The sequence below is a fragment of the Malaclemys terrapin genome, chromosome 20 (assembly GCF_027887155.1).
Source record: "Malaclemys terrapin pileata isolate rMalTer1 chromosome 20, rMalTer1.hap1, whole genome shotgun sequence".
In the NCBI taxonomy this organism is placed as follows: domain Eukaryota; kingdom Metazoa; phylum Chordata; order Testudines; family Emydidae; genus Malaclemys; species Malaclemys terrapin.
In genome coordinates, this window is record NC_071524.1 from 11,333,185 (window position 1) to 11,356,751 (window position 23,567).

A 23,567-nucleotide genomic window follows, 5' to 3' on the forward strand; every position below is an offset into this window, starting at 1 on the left:
GGGAGCATGGGGTAATGGGGAGGAGAACGAACTTCTGGATAAGGGACAGGATGGGGAGCCAGGAATCCGGATCCACCCTTGTCTTGGTCCCGATGTCTGATGGTTATAGCAGGGAAAGGGGGGCAGGAGCAGGGGGAGGAGGGGGCTAGGTTCTGTCCCTGTCTCTAGCCAGGGAGTGATGTGGGGTGGCAGGTTCATAGAATCATAGAATATCAGGGTTGGAAGGGACCTCAAGAGGTCATCTAGTCCAACCCCCTGCTCAAAGCAGGACCAATTCCCAGCTAAATCATCCCAGCCAGGGCTTTGTCAAGCCGGGCCTTAAAAACCTCCAAGGAAGGAGACTCCACCACCTCCCTAGGTAATGCATTCCAGTGTTTCACCACCCTCCTAGTGAAATAGTTTTTCCTGATATCCAACCTGGACCTCCCCCACTGCAACTTGAGACCATTGCTCCTTGTTCTGTCATCTGCCACCACTGAGAACAGCCGAGCTCCATCCTCTTTGGAACCCCCCTTCAGGTAGTTGAAGGCTGCTATCAAATCCCCCCTCATTCTTCTCTTCTGGAGACTAAACAATCCCAGTTCCCTCAGCCTCTCCTCATAAGTCATGTGCTCCAGACCCCTAATCATTTTTGTTGCCCTCCGCTGGACTCTTTCCAATTTTTCCACATCCTTCTTGTAGTGTGGGGCCCAAAACTGGACACAGTATTCCAGATGAGGCCTCACCAATGTCGAATAAAGGGGAACGATCACGTTCCTCGATCTGCTGGCAATGCCCCTACTTATACAGCCCAAAATGCCGTTAGCCTTCTTGGCAACAAGAGCACACTGTTGACTCATATCCAGCTTCTCGTCCACTGTGACCCCTAGGTCCTTTTCTGCAGAACTGCTACCTAGCCATTCGGTCCCTAGTCTGTAGCAGTGCATGGGATTCTTCCGTCCTAAGTGCAGGACTCTGCACTTGTCCTTGTTGAACCTCATCAGGTTTTTTTCGGCCCAATCCTCTAATTTGTCTAGGTCCCTCTGTATCTGATCCCTACCCTCTAGTGTATCTACCACGCCTCCTAGTTTAGTGTCATCTGCAAACTTGCTGAGAGTGCAGTCCACACCATCCTCCAGATCATTAATAAAGATATTAAACAAAACCGGCCCCAGGACCGACCCTTGGGGCACTCCGCTTGAAACCGGCTGCCAACTAGACATGGAGCCATTGATCACTACCCGTTGAGCCCGAAGCTTTCTATCCACCTTACAAAAACAACAAAGAGTCTGGTGGCACCTTAAAGACTAACAGATTTATTTGGGCATAAGCTTTCGTGAGTAAAAACCTCACTTCTTCGGATGCATAGAGTGAAAGCTACAGATGCAGGCATTATATACAGACACATGGAGAGCAGGGAGTTACTTCACAAGTGGCGAACCAGTGTTGACAAGGCCAATTCAATCAGGGTGGATGTAGTCCACTCCCAATAATAGATGAGGAGGTGTCAATTCCAGGAGAGGAAAAGCTGCTTCTGTAGTGAGCCAGCCACTCCCAATCCCTATTCAAGCCCAGATTAATGGTGTTGAATTTGCAAATGAATTTTAGTTCTGCTATTTCTCTTTGAAGTCTGTTTCTGAAGTTTTTTTGTTCAATGACAGTGACTTTTAAATCTGTGATAGAATGACCAGGGAGATTGAAGTGTTCACTTACTGGCTTGTGTATGTTACCATTCCTGATGTCCGATTTGTGTCCATTTATTCTTTTGCGGAGGGACTGTCCGGTTTGGCCAATGTACATGGCAGAGGGGCATTGCTGGCACATGATGGCATATATGACATTAGTGGATGTGCAGGTGAATGAGCCACTGATGGTGTGGCTGATGTGGTTGGGTCCTCTGATGCTGTTGCCAGAGTAGATATGGGGACAGAGTAGGCAACGAGGTTTGCTACAGGGATAGGTTCCTGGGTTGGTGTATCCACCTTACAGTCCATTCATCCAGCCCATACTTCTTTAACTTGGCGGCAAGAATACTGTGGGAGACCGTATCAAAAGCTTTGCTAAAGTCAAGGAATAACACATCCACTGCTTTCCCCTCATCCACAGAGCCAGTTATCTCATCATAGAAGGCAATTAGGTTAGTCAGGCACGACTTCCCCTTCGTGAATCCATGCTGACTGTTCCTGATCACTTTCCTCTCCTCTAAGTGTTTCATAATTGATTCCTTGAGGACCTGCTCCATGATTTTTCCAGGGACTGAGGTGAAGCTGACTGGCCTGTAGTTCCCCAGATCCTCCTTCTTCCCTTTTTTAAAGATGGGCACTACATTAGCCTTTTTCCAGTCATCTGGGACCTCCCCCGATCGCCATGAGTTTTCAAAAATAATGGCTAATGGCTCTGCAATCTCACCCGCCAACTCCTTTAGCACCCTCGGATGCAGCGCATCCGGCCCCATGGACTTGTGCACGTCCAGTTTTTCTAAATAGTCCCGAACCACTTCTTTCTCCACAGAGGGCTGGTCACCTTCTCCCCATATTGTGCTGCCCAGTGCAGCAATGTGGGAGCTGACCTTGTTCGTGAAGACAGAGGCAAAAAAATCCTTGAGTACATTAGCTTTTTCCACATCCTCGGTCACTAGGTTGCCTCCCTCATTCAGTAAGGGGCCCACACTTTCCTTGATTTTCTTCTTGTTGCTAACATACCTGAAGAAACCCTTCTTGTTACTCTTAACATCTCTTGCTAACTGCAACTCCAAGTGTGATTTGGCCTTCCTGATTTCACTCCTGCACGCCTGAGCAATATTTTTATACTCCTCCCTGGTCATTTGTCCAATCTTCCACTTCTTGTGAGCTTCTTTTTTGTGTTTAAGATCCGCAAGGATTTCACTGTTTAGCCAAGCTGGTTGCCTGCCATATTTACTATTCTTTCTACACATCAGGATGGTTTGTTCCTGCAACCTCAATAAGGATTCTTTAAAATACAGCCAGCTCTCCTGGACCCCTTTGCCCTTCATGTTATTCTCCCAGGGGATCCTGCCCATCAGTTCCCTGAGGGAGTCAAAGTCTGCTTTTCTGAAGTCCAGGGTCCGTATTCTGCTGCTTTCCTTTCTTCCTTGTGTCAGGATCCTGAACTCGACCATCTCATGGTCACTGCCTCCCAGGTTCCCATCCACTTTTGCTTCCCCTACTAGTTCTTCCCTGTTTGTGAGTAGCAGGTCAAGAAAAGCTTTGCCCCTAGTTGGTTCCTCCAGCACTTGCACCAGGAAATTGTCCCCTACACTTTCCAAAAATTTCCTGGATTGCCTGTGCACCGCTGTATTGCTCTCCCAGCAGATATCAGGGTGATTAAAGTCTCCCATAAGAACCAGGGCCTGCGATCTAGCAACTTCTGCTAGTTGCCAGAAAAAAGGTTCTACTCCCTGCTCTGCACAAGGCTCACTGTGTGACGTGGGCTAAGTCACTTCCTGTCTCTGTGCCTTAGTTTCCCCTCTGTAAAGCAGGGGTGCTGATGCTGCGCCATTTCCTGGGGCTCAGTGACCTGTCTGTGCAGCATGTGGCGGGAGGGAGGTGCGGGAGAAGGGCCCAGGGTTAGAGTCGTGGGAAAGCCCATTCTGTCCTGTTCTGCACTCGCTGGCAATGCCTCGCGCTGAGCTGGGCCTGCAGCCCCTGGGGTCTCCCCGCGCAGCCCCGGAACAGGCTTCTCAGCAGCTGTGTTTGCTTTGCCAGACGTGAGGCTGGTAGGTGGCCCCCACCGCTGCGCCGGGCGGGTGGAGGTGCGTCTGGACAGGCGCTGGGGCACCGTGTGTGACGACGGCTGGGACCTGAACGACGTGGCTGTGGTCTGCAGGCAGCTGGGCTGTGGGCCGGCCATGGAAGCGCTGACTAGTAAAGTGTTCGGCCCGGGCAACGAGTCAGACCCTGTCCTGATGATGGACGTGCAGTGCCAGGGGACAGAGGCGGCGCTGGGGAGTTGCCCGTACATGGATCCAGGGGACCTCTGCCAGCATGATGAGGATGCAGGGGCCCGTTGCCAAGGTGAGCCGGCCTGGGGAGCCCTGGCCCTAAGGGAGGGATGGGAGGATGCCTGGGGTCCCAGGGTGGGGTGCTCAGTTCTGACTGAGCGGCCTTGCTGGGTGAGCACTGCACAGTCTGCCCAGGGAGCAGGGAGGGGACCTGACATGTCTGGAGGGCGGGACAAGCAGGGCCTGGGCTCTGCTCCCTGTCATGTCCCCTTGCTCCCTGGTAGGGGTACAATGAGCTTGCCTGTGTTAGGCTCAAGAAAATGGAGTATAGAACAGGTTGTTTGGCCAGCTTAGCCAAAGTGAGGCTAATAGTAGTTGCTGGGCCATTCCTGTCTCTCTGTGAAACATGAAGACATGCTTGCTTGGGCTTCAAAGAATGAGATAAGAGGTGGGGGCTGCATTCTTGTACCAGAAATGCTAGGAACAGTTTGTTTGGACATATGGAGACTTGCAGTCTCCACTCCCTGTTTCTGTTCTTCATCTGTACTCAACTCCCTCCTTTCTCCTAGTTTCTGGTGCATGACAACAAAGCTCATAAGAAGTTGCTGAGGCATCACGAATTGTTTGTAGTGTCAAAGAAGATAGATATGCATGAATATTAGAAGCTTTCAAACTAATAAAGGGGGGTTGGGTTGTTTTAACTATGACGCGACAGTAGGGTTACCATATTTCAGCAAGCAAAAAAGAGGACGGGAGGAGCCCTGCCCTAGCCCCGCCCCTGCCCCTCCCACTTCCCGCCCCCCCAGAACCCCCAACCCTCCCCCCGTTCCTTGTCCCCTGACTGCCCCCTCCTGGGACCCCTGCCCCTAACTGCCCCCCAGGATTCCACTCCCTATCTAAGCCTCCCTGCCTCTTGTCCCCTGACTGCCCCAACCCTTATCCACACCCCCACCCCCAGACAGACCCCTGGGACTCCCACGCCCCATCCAACCACTCCCCACCCCCTGACAGCCCCCCCCAGAACTCCCAACCCATCTAAACCCCTCTGCTCCCTGTCCCCTGACTGCTCCGATCCCTCTCCCCACTCCTGCCCCCTGACAGCTCCCCCCCAGAACTCCCAGCCTCCCACCCCCCGCTCCTTGTCCCCTGACTGCCCCCTCCTGAGACCCCCCCCAACTGCCCCCCAGGACCCTACCCCCTACCTGTACCCTGACTGCCCAAAACTTTCTCCACTCCCCCCCAAAAGCCCCCCCCGTTTCTTGACTGCCCCCTCCAGAACCTCCCTGGCCCCCTTACCCTGCTGCTCAGAACAGGGTGTTGGGCTCTGTGCGAGCGGAGCCGGACACGTGGCTGCGCTCCCCAGCACAACAAAACCCGGTCCCTGGCCCTGCACAGTGCTGCTGGACCGGGCTGCAGGGGAGAGCTGCCGGCTCAGAATGCAGGGCGGATCCGGCTCCTCTACAGCTGCTCTAGAGTCCAGCCCGGGACTTTCCTGCAGCCCTCCCAGCCGCTCGCTCTGCTCTGCCAGGGGAGGGGGGAAATCCCGGACATTTTGAGTGCTTTACAAATTCCCCCCGGACGCTATTTTTAGCACAAAAAGGAGGACATGTCCGGGTAAATCCGGACGAATGGTAACCCTACGCGACAGAACTGTCTATATAACCTTACTAGTTATTGTAATCAGGGCTGGTTCTCAGTGGAGACGGGCCACTCTCTATTGTTGTGTGCACTCTTCAATAAAGAGCTTGTGTTTGGACCTTGCTGGTGTTGCCTGTCTCTCTGTGGTCAGACAACGAACCGTGCCATCTGGGTTCGAGTCCCCGACACCTGTTTCCCCGGCCCGGTGCCACTTTCCTGCAGGTGCCTTGGGACCGGGAAGCTTTGGGGTGCACAGGACCCTCTGCTCCTGACAGTTTCCCCCTTGTCTCTCCCCAGGTGCCTCCTCAGGTATGTATTTCTGGTGCCCAGGGGGCTGCCCTTTGCCAGAGCCTGGGCCAGGATCCCAACCCCCCTGGCATCACAGCTGGGGCCTGAGCAGAGGTGACCACGGCCGCCCTTTGGAGAATCAGCTGCCCAAGCACAGGTCCCAGAGTGCAACGGTGTTAAGGCACCTGCCTGAAGTTAGGTTCCAGCATGCAATAGGAGTGAGGAGGTTGGCCGAGCTCAGATCCCAGCATGCAACGGGAGCAAGGTGGCTGCCTGAGTGCAGGTCCCAGCATGCAATGAGATCAAGGGGGCTGCCTGAGGGCAGTGACGACATGCCCGACGTGGCCAACGGGAAGCTCTGGGTGTTTAATGCACATGCTGCTGAGTGGAAATGGGAGCATGGGGTAATGGGGAGGAGAACGAGCTTATGGATAAGGGACAGGATGGGGCCAGGAGTCCGGATCCACCCTTGTCTTCGTCCTGATGTCCGATGATTATAGCAGGGGGAGGGGGCCAGGTTCTGTCCCTGTCTCTGGCCAGGGAGTGGGGTGGGGAGGGGGAGCAGGTTCTATTCCCTGCTCTGCAAAAGGCACACTATATGACCTGGGGTAAGTCACTTCCTGTCTCGGTGCCTCAGTTTCCCCTCTGTAAAGCAGGAGCACTGCTGCTACATTATTTCCTGGGCTCAGTGACCTGTCTGTCTATCATGTGGCAGGAGGGAGGTGCGGGAGAAGGACCCAGGGTTAGTGTCGTGAGAAAGCCCATTCTGCCCTGTTCTGCACTCGCTAGAAATGCCTCGCGCTGAGCTGGGCCTTCAGTCCCTGCAGCCCCTGGGGTCTCCCCGCGCAGCCCCGGAACAGGTGTCCCAGCAGCTGTGTTTGCTTTGCCAGAGGTGAGGCTGGTAGGTGGCCCCCACCGCTGTGCTGGGTGGGTGGAGGTGCGTCTGGACGGGCGCTGGGGCACCGTGTGTGACGCAGGGGCCCATTGCCAAGGTGAGCCAGGCTGGGGAGCCCTGGCTCTAAGAGAGGGACGGGAGGATGTCTGGGGTCCCAGGGTGGGGTGCTCAGTTCTTACTAAGCGGCCTTGCTGTTCCCTCTCTTGTCCCCTTGCTCCCTGGTGGGGGTACAATGAGCTCGCCTGTTTCCCCCCTCAACAGGGGATGTGGCTGAGCCCTGCCCTGCCGAGTCGCCCTACAGGGAGAGGCCTCAGTCTGTGCTGGTGGGGCTGGGCAGTGCCCTCATGGGGCTGCTCTGTGCACCAGGGTGAGGAGTAGGGCAGAGCAGCCGATGGGCAGCCGGCCTGGGCTTCCTGGGGCTCCCCCATTCCCCTGGGTCCCAGCACGTGTCACTGCTGTGTTTGGCTCTAACTGCTCTGGACTCTGCTCCACCCGGCGCCACTTTCCTGCAGGTGCCTTGGGACCGGGAGGCTTTGGGGTGCACGGGCCCCTCTCTGCTCCTGACAGCTTCCCCCTTGTCTCTCCCCAGGTGCCTCCTCAGGTATGTATCTCTGGCCCCAAGAGTACTGCCCTTTGCCAGAGCCCAGGCCAGGATTCCAACCCGATCACAGCTGGGGCCTGAGCAGAGGTGACCACGGCCACCCTTTGGAAAGTCACCTGCCCAAGCACAGGTCCCAGAGTGCAACGGTATTAAGGCACCTGCTTGAAGTTAGGTTGCAGCATGCAATAGGAGAGTGGAGGTTGGCCGAGAGCAGATCCCAGCATGTACCGGGAGCAAGGGGGCTGCTTGAGGTGACGACATGGCCAACGGGAAGCTCTGGGTGTTCAATGCACATGTTGCTGAGTGGAAGTGGGAGCAAGTGGTAATGGGGAAGAGAACGAGCTTAAGGACAAGGGACAGAATGGGGAGCCAGGCGTCCGGATACACCCTGGTATTGGTCCCAATGTCCTATGGGTTCAAGCACACAATGGGAGCAAACGGGAGCATGGCAGTAGGAGCTGCCCTATGTGAGCTGTGACTCATTGCAATGGAGCAAGTTCCCCTGGGAAAATGGCACCACCTTTTTCTCCCAGCAGCTCTGGTTTCTCCTTGTGCTGCAGTCTCACTCAGCGCTGAGATCAGCCGAAACCCCAGCTATTGGTCCCCTGCCAACACCCCTTTCTTCCCCTGCAATTCTCAGCAAGAAGCTGCCAAGTCTGCCAACCCATGGTGTCTTCACACTTAATCTAGCCCCCCGAGTTATGTGCCAAGGTGAGAAAGCAGCGCTGGCACCAGGCCCTCACCCCCTGCCAGAGGCCCAGGTCAGGCAGCGTGTGCCGTGGCCCCAGCTGAGCCTGGCAACAGCTGCCCCTCCTGGTTGGGCACACAGGGCACAGACAGCACAGCACTGGCACCCATGCCATGTGGGAGTCAGTGCCGGGTAAGCCCCCTCCACCAGCCAGGCCGTTCCTTTCCAGCATGCACTGGGGCACCGACCCAGCTGACCCCCCCACTTCCTCACAGAGCCCTTCACACTGCGGCTGGCGGATGGCCCAGGCAAGTGCTCCGGGTGGCTGGAGGTCCGGTATGATGGGCTGTGGGGCACCGTGTGTGACGACGATTGGTCGGTGTCCAACGCCCAAGTGGTCTGCCGGGAGCTGGGCTGTGGCTTAGCCAAACCACTGGCCCCAAAGCTGCAGGACCGGCCCCGCTTTGGCCAGGGTATGGGGAAAATCTGGCTGGACGACATCCACTGCAAAGGCGCTGAGGAGACCTTGCAGAACTGTACCCACCGCTTCTGGAGCTACCACAACTGCACCCACCGGGAGGACATCAGCGTGCCCACACCCAGGGAGAGGAATTATTTAAGCCCAGTGCCAATGTGGACACAAGAACAAATGGATATAAACTGGCCATCAGGAAGTTTAGACTTGAAATTAGATGAAGGTTTCTAACCATCAGAGGAGTGAAGTTCTGGAACAGCCTTCCAAGGGGAGCAGTGGGGGCAAAAGACATATCTGGCTTCAAGACTAAGCTAAGACTAAACTGGACAAAGTCTCGGGGAGGAGCTGGGGGGAGGCTAAGGGAGACTGCAGGAGGGGGTTTTCAGTTTGGAGCTGGCTGGGGAAATAGAGGGAACCCCCAGGACTGGGGTCTAAGCTTCCTGCCCCCAAGAAGAACGTGATTGAGGGGTCCTGGTTGTACCTACAAGCTCTGTTTGGGACAGTGTTCCTGTTGTCCAATAAACTTTCAGTTTTACTGGCTGGCTGAGAGTCACGGTGAATTGCAGGAAGTGGGGGTATGGGGCCCTGACTTCCCCACACTCTGTGACAACTGGTGGCAGTGGTGGGATCTACTGCACTGTGTAGACGGCGCTTCGTGCAGTAAGTGATTGGGGAAAAATAAAACGAAGGGGGATTGGCAGGGACCGGGTGTGCTGAAGATTCAGAGAGGAGCAGTCTCAGGGGCTGAGGAGTTTGCGGCTCGACCCTGGGAGAGAGGTGGTGACCTGGAGAAGGGCTGGCACACAAGGGGTTACCCCAGGAAACCGTGGGGAGCTGTGAGTCTACAGGCCGGCGAGTGGCCAGCAGGAAGATGTATAGTAAGGACCTTAAGAGCAACCTGGTCGAGCTGTGCAAGCAGAGGGGCCTGCACATTGGGAGGCTCACCAAAGAACAGTTGATCACCCAGCTGGAGGAGGTAGATCGCTTGGAGGAGCCAGTCCTTGTCTCTGAGGGAAGCTGCCTGGCTGATGTTAGGCGATGGACCCCAGTGTCTGTCCTGGCTGGGAGGGGTCAGATGGCTGTCGAGGGCGCTCCAAGACCCCTCCTTCCTATGCCTAGGGGAGGGGCTGGAAGGAGCCCAGCGAATACCAAGGGCACTGTGACCCCTCTGGCCAGCAGGGGATCCTCCCAGCGGAGCTCCCCATCCCTGCAGCTGAGGCAGCTGGAATAGGAGAGGGAGCTAAAACTGAAAGAGTTGGAGCTGAGGCAGCAGGAACTGCAGGAAGAGTGAGAAGAACGGGAAAAACAGCATCAGCATGAACTGGAGCTGGCGAGGCTGAGGCCCCCCTGCTGTGGTTTGTGAGGGGGGGCCCAGGACTGCATGGAGCTTTGACAAGTGCATCCTGGCCCAGCGTAAGGAAAGGGAAGACATAGATGAATTCCTGATTGCCTTTGAGAAGGCCTGCAAGCTGCACAGGGTTATTCATAGATTCATAGATTCTAGGACTGGAAGGGACCTCGAGAGGTCATCGAGTCCAGTCCCCTGCCCACATGGCAGGACCAAATACTGTCTAGACCATCCCCAATAGACATTTATCTAACCTACTCTTAAATAGCTCCAGAGATGGAGATTCCACAGCCTCCCTCGGCAATTTATTCCAGTGTTTAACCACCCTGACAGTTAGGAACTTTTTCCTAATGTCCAACCTAGACCTCCCTTGCTGCAGTTTAAGCCCATTGCTTCTTGTTCTATCCTTAGAGTCTAAGGTGAACAAGTTTTCTCCCTCCTCCTTATGACACCCTTTTAGATACCTGAAAACTGCTATCATGTCCCCTCTCAGTCTTCTCTTTTCCAAACTAAACAAACCCAATTCTTTCAGTCTTCCTTCATAGGTCATGTTCTCAAGACCTTTAATCATTCTTGTTGCTCTTCTCTGGACCCTCTCCAATTTCTCCACATCTTTCTTGAAATGAGATGCCCAGAACTGGACACAATACTCCAGCTGAGGCCTAACCAGAGCAAAGTAGAATGGAAGAATGACTTCTCGTGTCTTGCTCACAACACATGTGTTAATGCATCCCAGAATCACATTTGCTTTTTTTACAACAGTATCACACTGCTGACTCATATTTAGCTTGTGGTCCACTATAACCCCTAGATCCCTTTCTGCCGTACTCCTTCCTACACAGTCTCTTCCCATTCTCTATGTGTGAAACTGGTTTTTCCTTCCTAAGTGGAGCACTTTGCATTTGTCTTTATTAAACTTCATCCTGTTTACCTCAGACCATTTCTCCAATTTGTCCAGATCATTTTGAATTATGACCCTGTCCTCCAAAGCAGTTGCAATCCCTCCCAGTTTGGTATCATCCGCAAACTTAATAAGCGTACTTTCTATGCCAATATCTAAGTCGTTAATGAAGATATTGAACAGAGCTGGTCCCAAAACAGACCCCTGTGGAACCCCACTCGTTATGCCTTTCCAGCAGGATTGGGAATCATTAATAACAACTCTCTGAGTACGGTTATCCAGCCAGTTATGCACCCACCTTATAGTAGCCCCATCTAAATTGTATTTGCCTAGTTTATCGATAAGAATATCATGCGAGAGCATGTCAAATGCCTTACTAAAGTCTAGGTATACCACATCCACAGCTTCTCCCTTATCCACAAGACTCGTTATCCTATCGAAGAAAGCTATCAGATTGGTTTGACATGATTTGTTCTTCACAAATCCATGCTGGCTATTCCCTATCACCTTACCACCTTTCAAGTGTTTGTAGATGATTTCCTTAGTTACTTGTTCCATTATCTTCCCTGGCACAGAAGTTAAACTAACTGGTCTGTAGTTTCCTGGGTTGTTTTTATTTCCCTTTTTATAGATGGGCACTATATTTGCCCTCTTCCAGTCTTCTGGAATCTCTCCCGTCTCCCATGATTTTCCAAAGATAATAGCTAGCGGCTCAGATACCTCCTCTATTAGCTCCTTGAATATTCTAGGATGCATTTCATCAGGCCCTGGTGACTTGCAGGCATTTAACTTTTCTAAGTGATTTTTAACTTGTTCTTTTTTTATTTTTTCTGCTAAACCTACCCCCTTCCCATTAGCATTCACTATGTTAGGCATTCCTTCAGACTTCTCGGTGAAGACCGAAACAAAGAAGTCATTAAGCATCTCTGCCATTTCCAAGTTTCCTGTTACTGTTTCTCCCTCTTCACTGAGCAGTGGGCCTACCCTGTCTTTGGTCTTCCTCTTGTTTCTAATGGATTGATAAAAAGTCTTCTTGTTTCCCTTTATTCCCATAGCTAGTTTGAGCTCATTTTGTGCCTTTGCCTTTCTAATCTTGCCCCTGTATTCCTGTATTGTTTGCCTATATTCATCCTTTGTAATTCATCCTAGTTTCCATTTTTTATATGACTCCTTTTTATTTTTTAGATCCTGCAAGATCTCGTGGTTAAGCCAAGGCTGTCTTTTGCCACATTTTCTATCTTTCCTAACCAGCGGAATAGCTTGCTTTTGGGCCCTTAATAGTGTCCCTTTGAAAAACTGCCAACTCTCCTCAGTTGTTTTTCCCCTCAGTCTTGATTCCCATGGGACCTCACCTATCAGCTCTCTGATCTTACCAAAATCTGCTTTCCTGAAATCCATTGTCTCTATTTTGTTGTTCTCCTTTCTACCCTTCCTTAGAATTGCAAACTCTATGATTTCATGATCACTTTCACCCAAGCTGCCTTCTACTTTCAAATTCTCAACGAGTTCCTTCCTATTTGTTAAAATCAAGTCTAGAACAGCTTCCCCCCAGTAGCTTTTTCAGCCTTCTGAAATAAAAAGTTGTCTGCAATGCAGTCCAAGAATTTGTTGGATAGTCTGTGCCCTGCTGTGTTGTTTTCCCAACATATATCCGGATAGTTGAAGTCCCCCATCACCACCAAATCTTGGGCCTTGGATGATTTTGTTAGTTGTTTAAAAAAAGCCTCATCCACCTCTTCCACCTGGTTAGGTGGCCTGTAGTAGACTCCTAACATGACATCTCCCTTGTTTTTTACCCCTTTTAGCCTAACCCAGAGACTCTCAACACTTCCATCTCCTATGTCCATCTCCACTTCAGTCCAAGTGTGTACATTTTTAATATATAAGGCAACACCTCCTCCCTTTTCCCCATCTATCCTTCCTGAGCAAGCTGTACCCATCCACACCAACATTCCAATCATGTGTATTATCCCACCAAGTTTCAGTGATGCCAACAATGTCATAGTTGTGTTTATTTATTAGCACTTCCAGTTCTTCCTGCTTATTACCCATACTTCTCACATTTGTATATAGACATCTAAGATACTGGTTTGATCTTGTCTCCCAGTTTTGTCCTGACCTTCCTTTCTCTCTGCCAATATAGCCCACACTCCCTCTTGTTTCCGATCCATCTCCCAGGTCTCCATGTTCCCCACTTATCTGTGGGCTTTGCTCACCTGTCCCCATTGAACCTAGTTGACCCTGCAGACAGGCTCCGGTTTCTCACCCCCTTACTGGACCCCAAAGCCATAGTGATGTACAGCCGAATGGAAGGGGCAGAGAGAGGGGACTACGAACTATTCAAAAAAGCCCTGCTACACGAGTTTGGGCTGACTCCCGAGATGTACCAGGAAAAGTTCTAGAGTCAGCGTAAAACCCCTGAGGTCACATATCTACAACTGGCCATCTGAATGCAGGGATATGCCCACAAGTGGGCAGATGGGGCCCAGACGAAGGAGGACCTGCTTGACCTAATTGTTCTGGAGCAACTGTGTGATCAGTGCCCATCCGACCTGAGGCTATGGTTGGAGGACAAAAAGCCAGAGAACCCGCGACACGCAGGGCAACTGGCTGACAAGTTTGTGAAGAGCCAGTCAAGAGGTCGCAGGGGGGAGTCCCAAAGGAACAAGCCCACCATGATGCAGAGAGAGAGTCACCATGGGACCTCCCAAAGGGGGAATATGGAGAACCCCCTCCCGAGGGGAGCATCCGGCATCAGGACCAACTGACCCGTTCGAGGGGATCAATGGGACATGAGCTGCTATTACTGTGTCCAGAGAGGCCACATATGGACCCAGTGCCCCAAGCTCAAGGACAGACTGAGCAGACCGAACCCACACAGGGTTAACTGGGTAGGGACCCAGCCGGACAAGCGGCAGGCTTCCCAGCTGCTCAGGAGGGAGAAGTCTCCCAGACCAGCTCGTCTGGATGGCTGGATGCTCCCGACTCAAGGTTCTCCATTTATAGGGTGGGCGTGGGGCTGTCCCTGCGAAGCGAGTGCCTTGTTCCCCTGGAGGTGGATGGGAGGAAGGTCAATGGATACTGGGATATGGGCACGGAGGTGATGCTGGCCCAGCCCGAGGTGGTGGCTCCAGATCGGATGGTGCCCAACACCTACCTGACCCTGACAGGGGTGGGCAGGACCCCATTCAAGGTGCCTGTGGTGAGGCTACATCTGAAATGGGTGGCCAAGGAGGGCCCCAAGGATGTGGGGGTGCACCACCATTTGCCCACTGAGGTCTTGATGTGGGGGGAACTAGAGGACTGGCCAAGCAACCCCCAGAACACCCTGGTCGTGATCCATAGCCAGAGCTGGCGAGGGGCACTGCGCCCTAACCTTGGGGAGGGTTCCTTACCAGAGGCACAGGACCCTACCCCGGTGGGGAGGGAGTGCCCAGGGACAAGGCTCAGGGAGGCTGCGGCTTCAGACCCAGCCGGCAAGAGAGAGCAGGTCCCCATCCCATCCCCAGCCCCTGAGTTCCAGGCCGAGTTGCAGAAAGATCCCTCCTTGCAGAAGCTAAGGGACCTGGCTGGCCTCAGTGTGGCACAGACCATGGGGAGAGGTTGGCAGGAGAGGTTCCTGTGGGAGAAGGGATTCCTGTACCAAGAATGGGCTCCCCCAGGGGACATGGAGTCATGGCAGATCCAGAGGCAGCTAGTGGTCCCCCAGAAGTATCGCCGCAAACTACTGTACCTGGCCCATGACATCCCTCTCGCAGGGCACCAGGGTGTCTGGTGCACCAGGCAGAGGCTTCTACAGAACTTTTACTGGCCTGGGGTCTTTACTACTGTCCAACAGTATTGCAGATCCTGTGACCCCTGTCATAGGGTGGGGAAGGCCCGGGACAAGAGGAAAGCAGCTTTGAGACCCTTGCCCATCATAGAGGAGTCTTTCCAGAAGGTGGCAATGGACATAGTGGGACCTCTTAGCAAGATGACCCGGTTGGGGAAGAAATACATTCTGGTGATGGTAGATTTCATCACCCGCTACCCCGAGGCAGTGCCCTTAGCTTCCATTGAAGTGGACACCGTGGCAGATGCGCTGCTGACCATTTTCAGCTGAGTGGGGTGTGATGTTATTGACAGAATCTGTAACTGTATAGATCATTGTTGCAACCACTGTTATATATTTGCAGCAAATATTGTACAAAGCTTGTCCAGTAAGGTGTCTATGAAAAGGTTAAGGTTTGTTGATTATGATATCTGTATGCATGCATCATTTTCATAGTTAAAGTTATGAATATTGGCTATGTACTTATATCTCATGGAATCATAGAAGTGTAGGACTAGAAGGGACCTTGAAAGGTCATGGAGTCAAGTCCCCTGCCTTCACAGCAGGACCAAGTACCATCCCTGACAAATTTTTGCCCCAGATCCCTAAATGACCCCCCTCAAGTATTGAACTCACAATCCTGGGTTTAAGCAGGCCAATGCTCAAACCACTAACTATCCCTCCCCCCAACATGTTTTGAGTCTGAAATGGCCTTAGTAAAGCATTTGGTCATCTTCTTGAGACAGGAATGTGCAAATTAAGTGCCCAATCAAGAAACACTTAACTGACAATGGATCTTGGAAAACTCCAATCCACATAAGAAGTCTTCCTGGGAAATGCAAGGTAGCATGTGGGCCATGGCTGCCACCTGTAAAGAACTGAGTCATGCATGGTCATGTGACTTGCCCATGTGACTCCAAACTCTGTTTTGCTGTAATTTTCCACAGTAAGGACAAAGAGGTGTCCTTACACCTGGAAGAGACTATAAACGGCAGCTGCCTCATCTCTATCTTGTCTTCAATCCTGCTTTATACCTCTGGAGGGACTTTGCTACAAACTGAAGCTTTGGACAAAGGACTGAATGACCCATCCCAGCTATGGATGTATTCATAGATTCATAGATTCATAGATTCATAGATTCTAGGACTGGAAGGGACCTCGAGAGGTCATCGAGTCCAGTCCCCTGCCCGCATGGCAGGACCAAATACTGCCTAGACCATCCCTAGTAGACATTTATCTAACCTACCCTTAAATATCTCCAGAGACGGAGATTCCACAACCTCCCTAGGCAATTTGTTCCAGTGTTTAACCACCCTGACAGTTAGGAACTTTTTCCTAATGTCCAATCTAGACCTCCCTTGCTGCAGTTTAAACCCATTGTTTCTGGTTCTATCCTTAGAGGCTAAGGTGAACAAGTTCTCTCCCTCCTCCTTATGACACCCTTTTATATACCTGAAAACTGCTATCATGTCCCCTCTCAGTCTTCTCTTTTCCAAACTAAACAAACCCAATTCTTTCAGCCTTCCTTCATAGGTCATGTTCTCAAGACCTTTAATCATTCTTGTTGCTCTTCTTTGGACCCTTTCCAGTTTCTCCACATCTTTTTTAAAATGCGGCGCCCAGAACTGGACACAATACTCCAGCTGAGGCCTAACCAGAGCAGAGTAGAGCGGAAGAATGACTTCTCGTGTCTTGCTCACAACACACCTGTTAATGCATCCCAGAATCATGTTTGCTTTTTTTGCAACAGCATCACACTGTTGACTCATATTTAGCTTGTGGTCCACTATAACCCCTAGATCCCTTTCTGCCGTACTCCTTCCTAGACAGTCTTTTCCCATTCTGTATGTGTGAAATTGATTTTTCCTTCCTAAGTGGAGCACTTTGCATTTGTCTTTGTTAAACTTCATCCTGTTTAACTCAGACCATTTCTCCAATATTCCGGAGACTTGATTTGAACCTGCAGTTTATTCCATCACTGCTACAAGCCTGAACCAAGAACTTTGCTATCACTGTATGTAAATGATTCCATTTAACCAGTTCCAGCTCTCATCAATATCTTTTTCCTTTTATGAATAAACTTTTAGATTCTAAAGGATTGGCAACAGCATGATTTGTGGGTAAGATCTGATTTGTATATTGACTTGGGTCTTGGGCTTGGTCCTTTAGGATCGAGAGAACCTTTTTTCTTTTATTGGGGTATTGGTTTTCATAACCATTCGTCCCCATAATGAGTAAAAAGAAGAACAGGAGTACTTGTGGCACCTTAGAGACTAACAAATTTATTAGAGCATAAGCTTTCGTGGACTACAGCCCACTTCTTCGGATGCATAGTGGGCTGTAGTCCACGAAAGCTTATGCTCTAATAAATTTGTTAGTTTCTAAGGTGCCACAAGTACTCCTGTTCTTCTTTTTGCGGATACAGACTAACACGGCTGTTACTCTGAAACCCATAATGAGTGGCACTGGTGGTGATACTGGGAAACTGGAATGTCTAAGGGAATTATTTGTGTGACTTACGGTTAGCCGGTGGGATAAAACCAAAGTCTTCTCTGTTTGGCTGGTTTGGTTTGCCTTAGAGGTGGAAAAACCCCATCCTTGGGCTGTAACTGCCCTGCTCTGAGCAATTTGTCTTGAATTGACACTCTCAGAAGTCTCCTGCCAGAACCAGCATCATTACATGGGGTTCCCTAAGGAAGTCTTGACAGACCAAGAATCCAACTTCATGTCAGCCCTGCTCTGGTGCTTGCGGGAGAAATGTGGGGACTGGCACATCTGGGCCTCAGCATCTGCCCTCTGGGGCTCTGAGTTCCTGGCCCTGCCTTTTGGCCTCATGGGGGCACCTGCTACCTTCCAGCACCTGGTGGATCAGCTACTGAGGGTGATGGAGAGTTTTGCCATGGCATACATTGATGACATCTGTGTCTTTAGCCAGACCTGGGAGGACCATCTGTCCCAGGTTAAACAAGTGCTGGACCGACTCCAGGAGGCTGGGCTGACCATAAAAGCTGAGAAGTGCAAGGTGGGGATGGCCGAAGTATCTTACCTCAGCCACCGGGTGGGGAGCGGCTGCCTAAAGCCAGAACCAGCCAAGGGGGAGGCGATCAGAGACTGGCCCACTCCCCAAACCAAAAAGCAGATCCAAGTCTTTATTGGGATGGTGGGGTATTATCAAAGATTTGTGCCCCACTTCATCTCTATAGCTGCCCCCATCACTGAGCTATGCAAGAAGGGGAAGCCAGACAAGGTGGTCTGGATCAAGCAGTGCCAGAGGGCTCTCTGCGCTGAAGGAGGCTCTGGTCAGAGTCCCAGTTCTGGTAAACCCAGACATTGATAAGCCCTTTATGGTGTTGACTGATGCCTCAGACATGGGGCTGGGGGCAGTGTTAATGCAGGTTGATGAAAAGGGGGAGAGACATCCCATCGTGTACTTGAGCAAGAAGTTGTTACCTCACGAGCAAAACTACGCAGCTATCAAGAAGGAATGCCTGGCTATGGTATGGGCCCTAAGAAACGACAGCCATGTCTATTTGGGCGACACTTCACTGTGTACACTGACCACCCCTCTCCCCCGACCTGGCTACACCAGATGAAAGGAGCCAATGCCAAGCTCCTGAGGTGGAGCCTGTTCCTGCAGGATTATGATATGGATGTGATCCATGTGAAGGGGATTGCCAACGTGATAGCTGATGCGTTGTCCCGGAGACGGGGGCCTGAACTTCCCCAGGTCACTGGTTACAGTGACCCAGCTCATTTTAGTCTCGAAGAGGGAAGAGATGTGATGGAGAAGGAAGTATTACCCTGGTAATGTTGCATGGCAATCATAGAATACTAGGGCTGGAAGAGACCTCAGGAGGTCGTCTAGTCCAACCCCCTGCTCAAAGCAGGACCAACACCAACTAAATCATCCCAGCCAGGGCTTTGTCAAGCTGGGCCTGTGACGAAGTGGGGGGTTTTCTTGGTTTTTCCTTGTTTTTCCAATGGTTTGCATCCAGAGGGGGTGGGACTGTTTCCCTGGGTGTTACTGGTTTAACGAGTTGATGGGAGGGGGTGTGACATTGCACTCTATATGATTTTATGAACGTATGCTGATGTTGAGTCTGAACTTTTGATGAGCTTAAACTTAACCCAGACTTGATGTCTCTGTCTGAACTTTTAATCAAAGCTCTGACCTGCGAACTACTCATGACATCCCCCTCCCCTTAAGTAGTCATCTCCCCTTTTCTCTTTCTGAATTTACATTTTAACCTGTTTTATCCTGTAGAATCTTGATTGATTATACATGACCATTATGATCTGTTAATCACTTTGTTTACTTCTGTGTATAAATATTGATGCTCACCCCTAATAAACTTGCCACACTTACTCTGAAGCTTTTCAAGCTAAGGATAGTGTGAGCCCGTTGATCAACGAATTGGTGTCTGGTCTCTGACAGATTGTGAGCCCCATACCAACTCCGCACGAACTCGGGTGCTGGAGAGGTGAGTGAGGACTTGCTTTTTACCTAACAATTTGGGGGCTCGTCCGGGATTTCCTTCTGGTGCGGTGCCTCTGTCCAGTGGTCAGACCACTCATATACGAATTGGCAGGCGCCACGGGAGATTTCTCCCAGCCAATTCAATATTGAGGGGTCGTGTACTGGACAGCAGGGTAAACGCCAGTTGGAGGGCTCCTGTCAGACACCATGGGTCAAGGGACTAACGTGCCTCTTGAGAGTCCGTTGGGGATTGTAAATAAGTTATGGAACGAAGGGAAACTCCCAGTACAGACAGGAATGTCTAGGAGGAAGTTGTACACACTGTGTGTAAGGAATTGGACTGGGAATACCGCGGTATTGGCCGACCCGGAGATGAGGTGGCCTTCGTATGGCTCTTTCGAACAGGCTGCCTTAAGAGGAGTAAGGAGCCAGATCGAAAAAGACCATCCGGGACAGTTATGTTACTGGTTTTGTTGGGACACAGCAGCAGAGCTGTGGAAATCTTTAAAAATTATGGCAGTCAGGTATTCTCCCGAGAGTGAACCCCCTCCATGTTATTTCGATGAAGGGTGTAAACCACGGCGTGTTTTGACTCGTCAGTTGGTCCCCACTGCACCTGCCCCTATTCCTCCGCAGGGGGACTCTCTCCAGGGCGCAGAGGGGAATGTGCAGGACTCCAGATCGGAATCTCTGCAGAGGGATAAGGGGGAAATGGAAGGGCACACCTCGGGAGGAGTAATTACTAGGCAAAAGATCAAGCAGATGCAGCAGGTTGCATACCCCTCCCCTGGGGACGCCCAGAGGGTCCGGTCGCATCCGCAGATACTTACACCAGGGACGAATACACCCCTGCACCACCAGCTCAGCCCGTTCCCCAGGCCTGGATCAACTACGGGCAACAGCAGCAGCTGCAGCAAACTCAGCCTCCTCAATGACGGTACCCCGGGGGCGAAGGCAAACAATGTGATGGTCTTATTTCCTTAATGTCTTTAGCCGGCTCCTTCCTCACTTTCTCCCCTCCCAGCAAAGAGCCTCGTCTAACCCTTTCAGTCCAGGGACTGCCTGTCTCCTTCCTCAATGATACTGGAGCTACTTTCTCTCTTTTAAATCATGCCCCCTCTCCCTGGCTATTCTCTGAGGTTAAAACTGCAACTGGGGTGGAGGGCAACCCACAGTCTCTGGGACTCACTTTGCCTCTAAATGTTATTTATGCTGATAAATGTTTTTCTCACCATTTTCTTTTTTCCCCAGCTTGTCTGATCCCTTTGATGGGCCGGGATTTACTCTGTAAGCTTGAGGCTACTTTAACCTGCACTCCTGAAGGGGTAGGATTATTGATGACAGTGTTAGGAGATTCGGCCCCAACTCAGGGTAATTGGGAACCCCCCCCCCCTCTCTCCCCTGACCTCACTGACTTGCCTTTAACCCTCTGGGGAATTTCTGACACTGATGTTGGCCTGCTCCTTTCGGCAGAGCCAGTAAGGATTCAAGTGAAGCCCTCCTTAACCCCCCCCGTCAGTCCCTCAATACCCCCTGTCGCTGGAAGCCCGGGAGGGCATCCGCCCCATTATCGAGGGATTCATTGCACAAAAGCTAGTCCGCCCTCAGCGCACTCCCTGTAACACCCCTATACTGCCTGTCAAAAAGCCTCCTAAAAAGGACGGAGACCCTATTCGTTGGCGCTTTGTACAGGATCTACGGGTTGTTAATCAGTATGTGGTCCCTCTTCATGCAGTAGTTCCTGATCCAGCTACTATCATCAGCCAAATCCCCTGGGATGCTAAGTGGTTCACTGTTATTGACTTAAAATCAGCCTTTTTCAGCATTCCTGTGCACCCAGACTCTCAGTATCTCTTTGGTTTCACCTGGGAGGGACAAAGTTATGTCTGGCAATGACTTCCTCAAGGCTACAGAGACAGCCCCACGATTTTCAGCCAATGCCTCCGCCACGACTTGGAAGGCTTCACCAGTCCGCAGGGATCCACGTTAGTCCTATACGTAGATGACATCCTATTAGGTAACCGCGAAGAAGCTGCCCTCCGCATCGATGGTAAGGCACTTTTATTATACCTACACACCAGAGGCCACAAGATAGACCCTAACAAGATTCAGTGGGTCTCACAGAAGGTCCGATATCTGGGCTTCCTGTTAACCCCAGAGGGGAGACAAAGGGACCCAGTCCACATAAAGACTATCCAAAACTGCCCTCTGCCAAACACCAAGAAACAACTTCAAGGTTTCTTAGAATTAATTGGCTTCTGTCACCCCTGGTTGCCGTCCTGCGGGGAGTTAAGCAAACCGCTCCACCGACTCACTGCTAACCTTGCTCCTGACCCTTTGCAGTGGTCCCCGGACACAATCCAAGCCTTTCAGTTACTCAAGGACAGTGTGGCCTCCTCCATGTCTCTCCGCCCCCCCCAATTACAGCAACCCTTTCACCTTTTTGTCCACGAGAGGGGCGGAATTGCTAGTGGCGTCCTTACCCAGCTGAGCGGGCCCCACCATTTCCCGCTTGCTTTTTACTCTCAGCAGATCGACCCTGTCGCTCAGGGAACCCCATCCTGCACCCGGACTCTGGCAGCAGCTGCCCTGCTGATCACAAAGGCAAAGAGCCTGACCCTGGGTCATTTTACCACGATTTGGACCTCTCATGCCTTGTCAGCCCTTCTGCGTAGGGGCACAACCCAAGTCTTTTCGGCCCATCGTCAGCAACAGCTAGAGGCCGAACTCTTAAAAGACACTAACCTAATTTTTGAAAGGTGTGGGCCCCTTAATCCAGCTACCTTGCTTCCTGACCTGCCAGTCCTCCAGGATCAGCACGACTGTTTGGAAGTAGTTTATAGCATCTTACAAATAAGGGACCTGGCTTATGCCGGATGGCTGAGCCTGCCTCCCTCGCTCCACATACCCCGTGGCAGTTCACTGGCACCATGATAAGGGGGGTCACTACGGCACGCACGCCCTTGTGGACACCATCGCTCGCTTTTGGTATGCTCCAGGCATTCAACCCTACTGCCTGTCAATAGTGAAAGCATGCAGCACATGTCAGCGTAATGGACCTGCTCCGCCTCTTAACAAAATTAAGGGTGGAAGACCTCCGCCTGCTGCTCCATTTCAACATCTTCAAATTGACTTTGCAGATATGCCAAAGGCTTTTGGGGAAAAGCACCTCCTTGTTTTGGTTTGCCCTCTGACTTCCTGGGTCGAAGCTTTTCCTACTGCTAATTGTACTGCTGCCACAGTGGCGAAGATTCTCCTTAGAGACATTGTACCCCGTTTTGGCATCCCTCTCGTGCTTGACTCAGATCGCGGACCTCACTTTACTGGTCATGTCCTTGGCCGTTTAGAACAAGGACTGGGCATTTCACACTCCTTTCATACACCCTACCACTCTCAGTCTAGCGGGAAAGTTGAGCGTATGAATAGGGAGCTTAAGTTTACATTGGCTAAATACTGTCAGGAAACAGGATTAAAGTGGCCTCAGGTACTTCCCTTGGTCCTGTTTCACCTTCGTACTCGCCCAACCCGTGTATTGGGATTATCCCCCTTTGAACTGCTCTATGGACACCCCTCTTTCAAAGGCGGGGCGCTACCACGTGCTGATGTTTCACTATTGGGAGGGGATCATATGACCGCGTGCCAGTTTCTCTCCCTACAGGCTCGCCTCCGTACCCTTTGGAAAGCCTCGCAGTTTTCCCAGACCGTGCCGCTGGAAGAACAGATCCACCCGTTCCAACCACGGGACTTCGTCTGGGCCAAAAAGTTCGTTCGTGGCGACACCCTCCAGCCGAGGTTTACTGGACCCCACCAGGTTCTTTTAACAACCCAGACTGCAGTGTTCCTGGAAGGACGCAAATCCTGGATCCACCACTCCCACGTCAAGCCAGCCGTAGTGGACCACAGTGACGGACCAGCAGCTCTTGCCACCACTGAGGACACTGCCTCCGACCAGTGGACCAGCTTACCTCTTTCAGACATCAGACTTAAATTGACTCGGCAAAAATGAGAGGACCTTTTATTCTGACAACTGTATGTTTTTTATTATGCCTTTTTAGTTTATTTTCTACTTATGAAGATAATGCTTTTATTAGATATTCCCATGAGGTTAAAACTCGTATTTTAGGAAATAGAAGTAATTGCTGGGTATGTACTCAATTTCCAGTAAATGCAGAACAGGGACTACTAGAATCTTTAACCAATGAAACTGCGACCCTATTTGAGAATCAGGCCGGGGAAATGTCCCAGCTGCGCCAGTTAGCTTTGCAAAACCACATGGCTTTAGACATAATGTTAGCAGCCCAGGGAGGAACTTGTGCCCTCATAAATGAAGAATGCTGTGTTTTTGTAAATGACACCTACTCTGACACTTTTCAATGTACCAAACATCTAAGGGAAATGGCTAAGAACTACTCCTCTGGCCAGCCACCTTATAATTGGTGGGGAGCCTTATGAAATTGGCTGCCTGGATTTGGGTGGGTTAAAAAAAACTCTTGGTGGGTATTGTT

General features: G+C 51.4%; 1 protein-coding gene across 1 annotated transcript in view; it reads left to right on the forward strand.

Moving 5' to 3' along the window:
• Positions 1-23,567, forward strand: part of LOC128826366 (deleted in malignant brain tumors 1 protein-like) — an 87,327-nt gene that overhangs the window by 44,003 nt on the left and 19,757 nt on the right. The window contains 7 exon segments of the mRNA XM_054009613.1: positions 269-280; positions 3,705-4,013; positions 6,736-6,858; positions 7,023-7,128; positions 7,351-7,362; positions 8,003-8,073; positions 8,326-8,586. Of these exon segments, the coding sequence (XP_053865588.1) occupies positions 269-280; positions 3,705-4,013; positions 6,736-6,858; positions 7,023-7,128; positions 7,351-7,362; positions 8,003-8,073; positions 8,326-8,586 (894 nt within the window).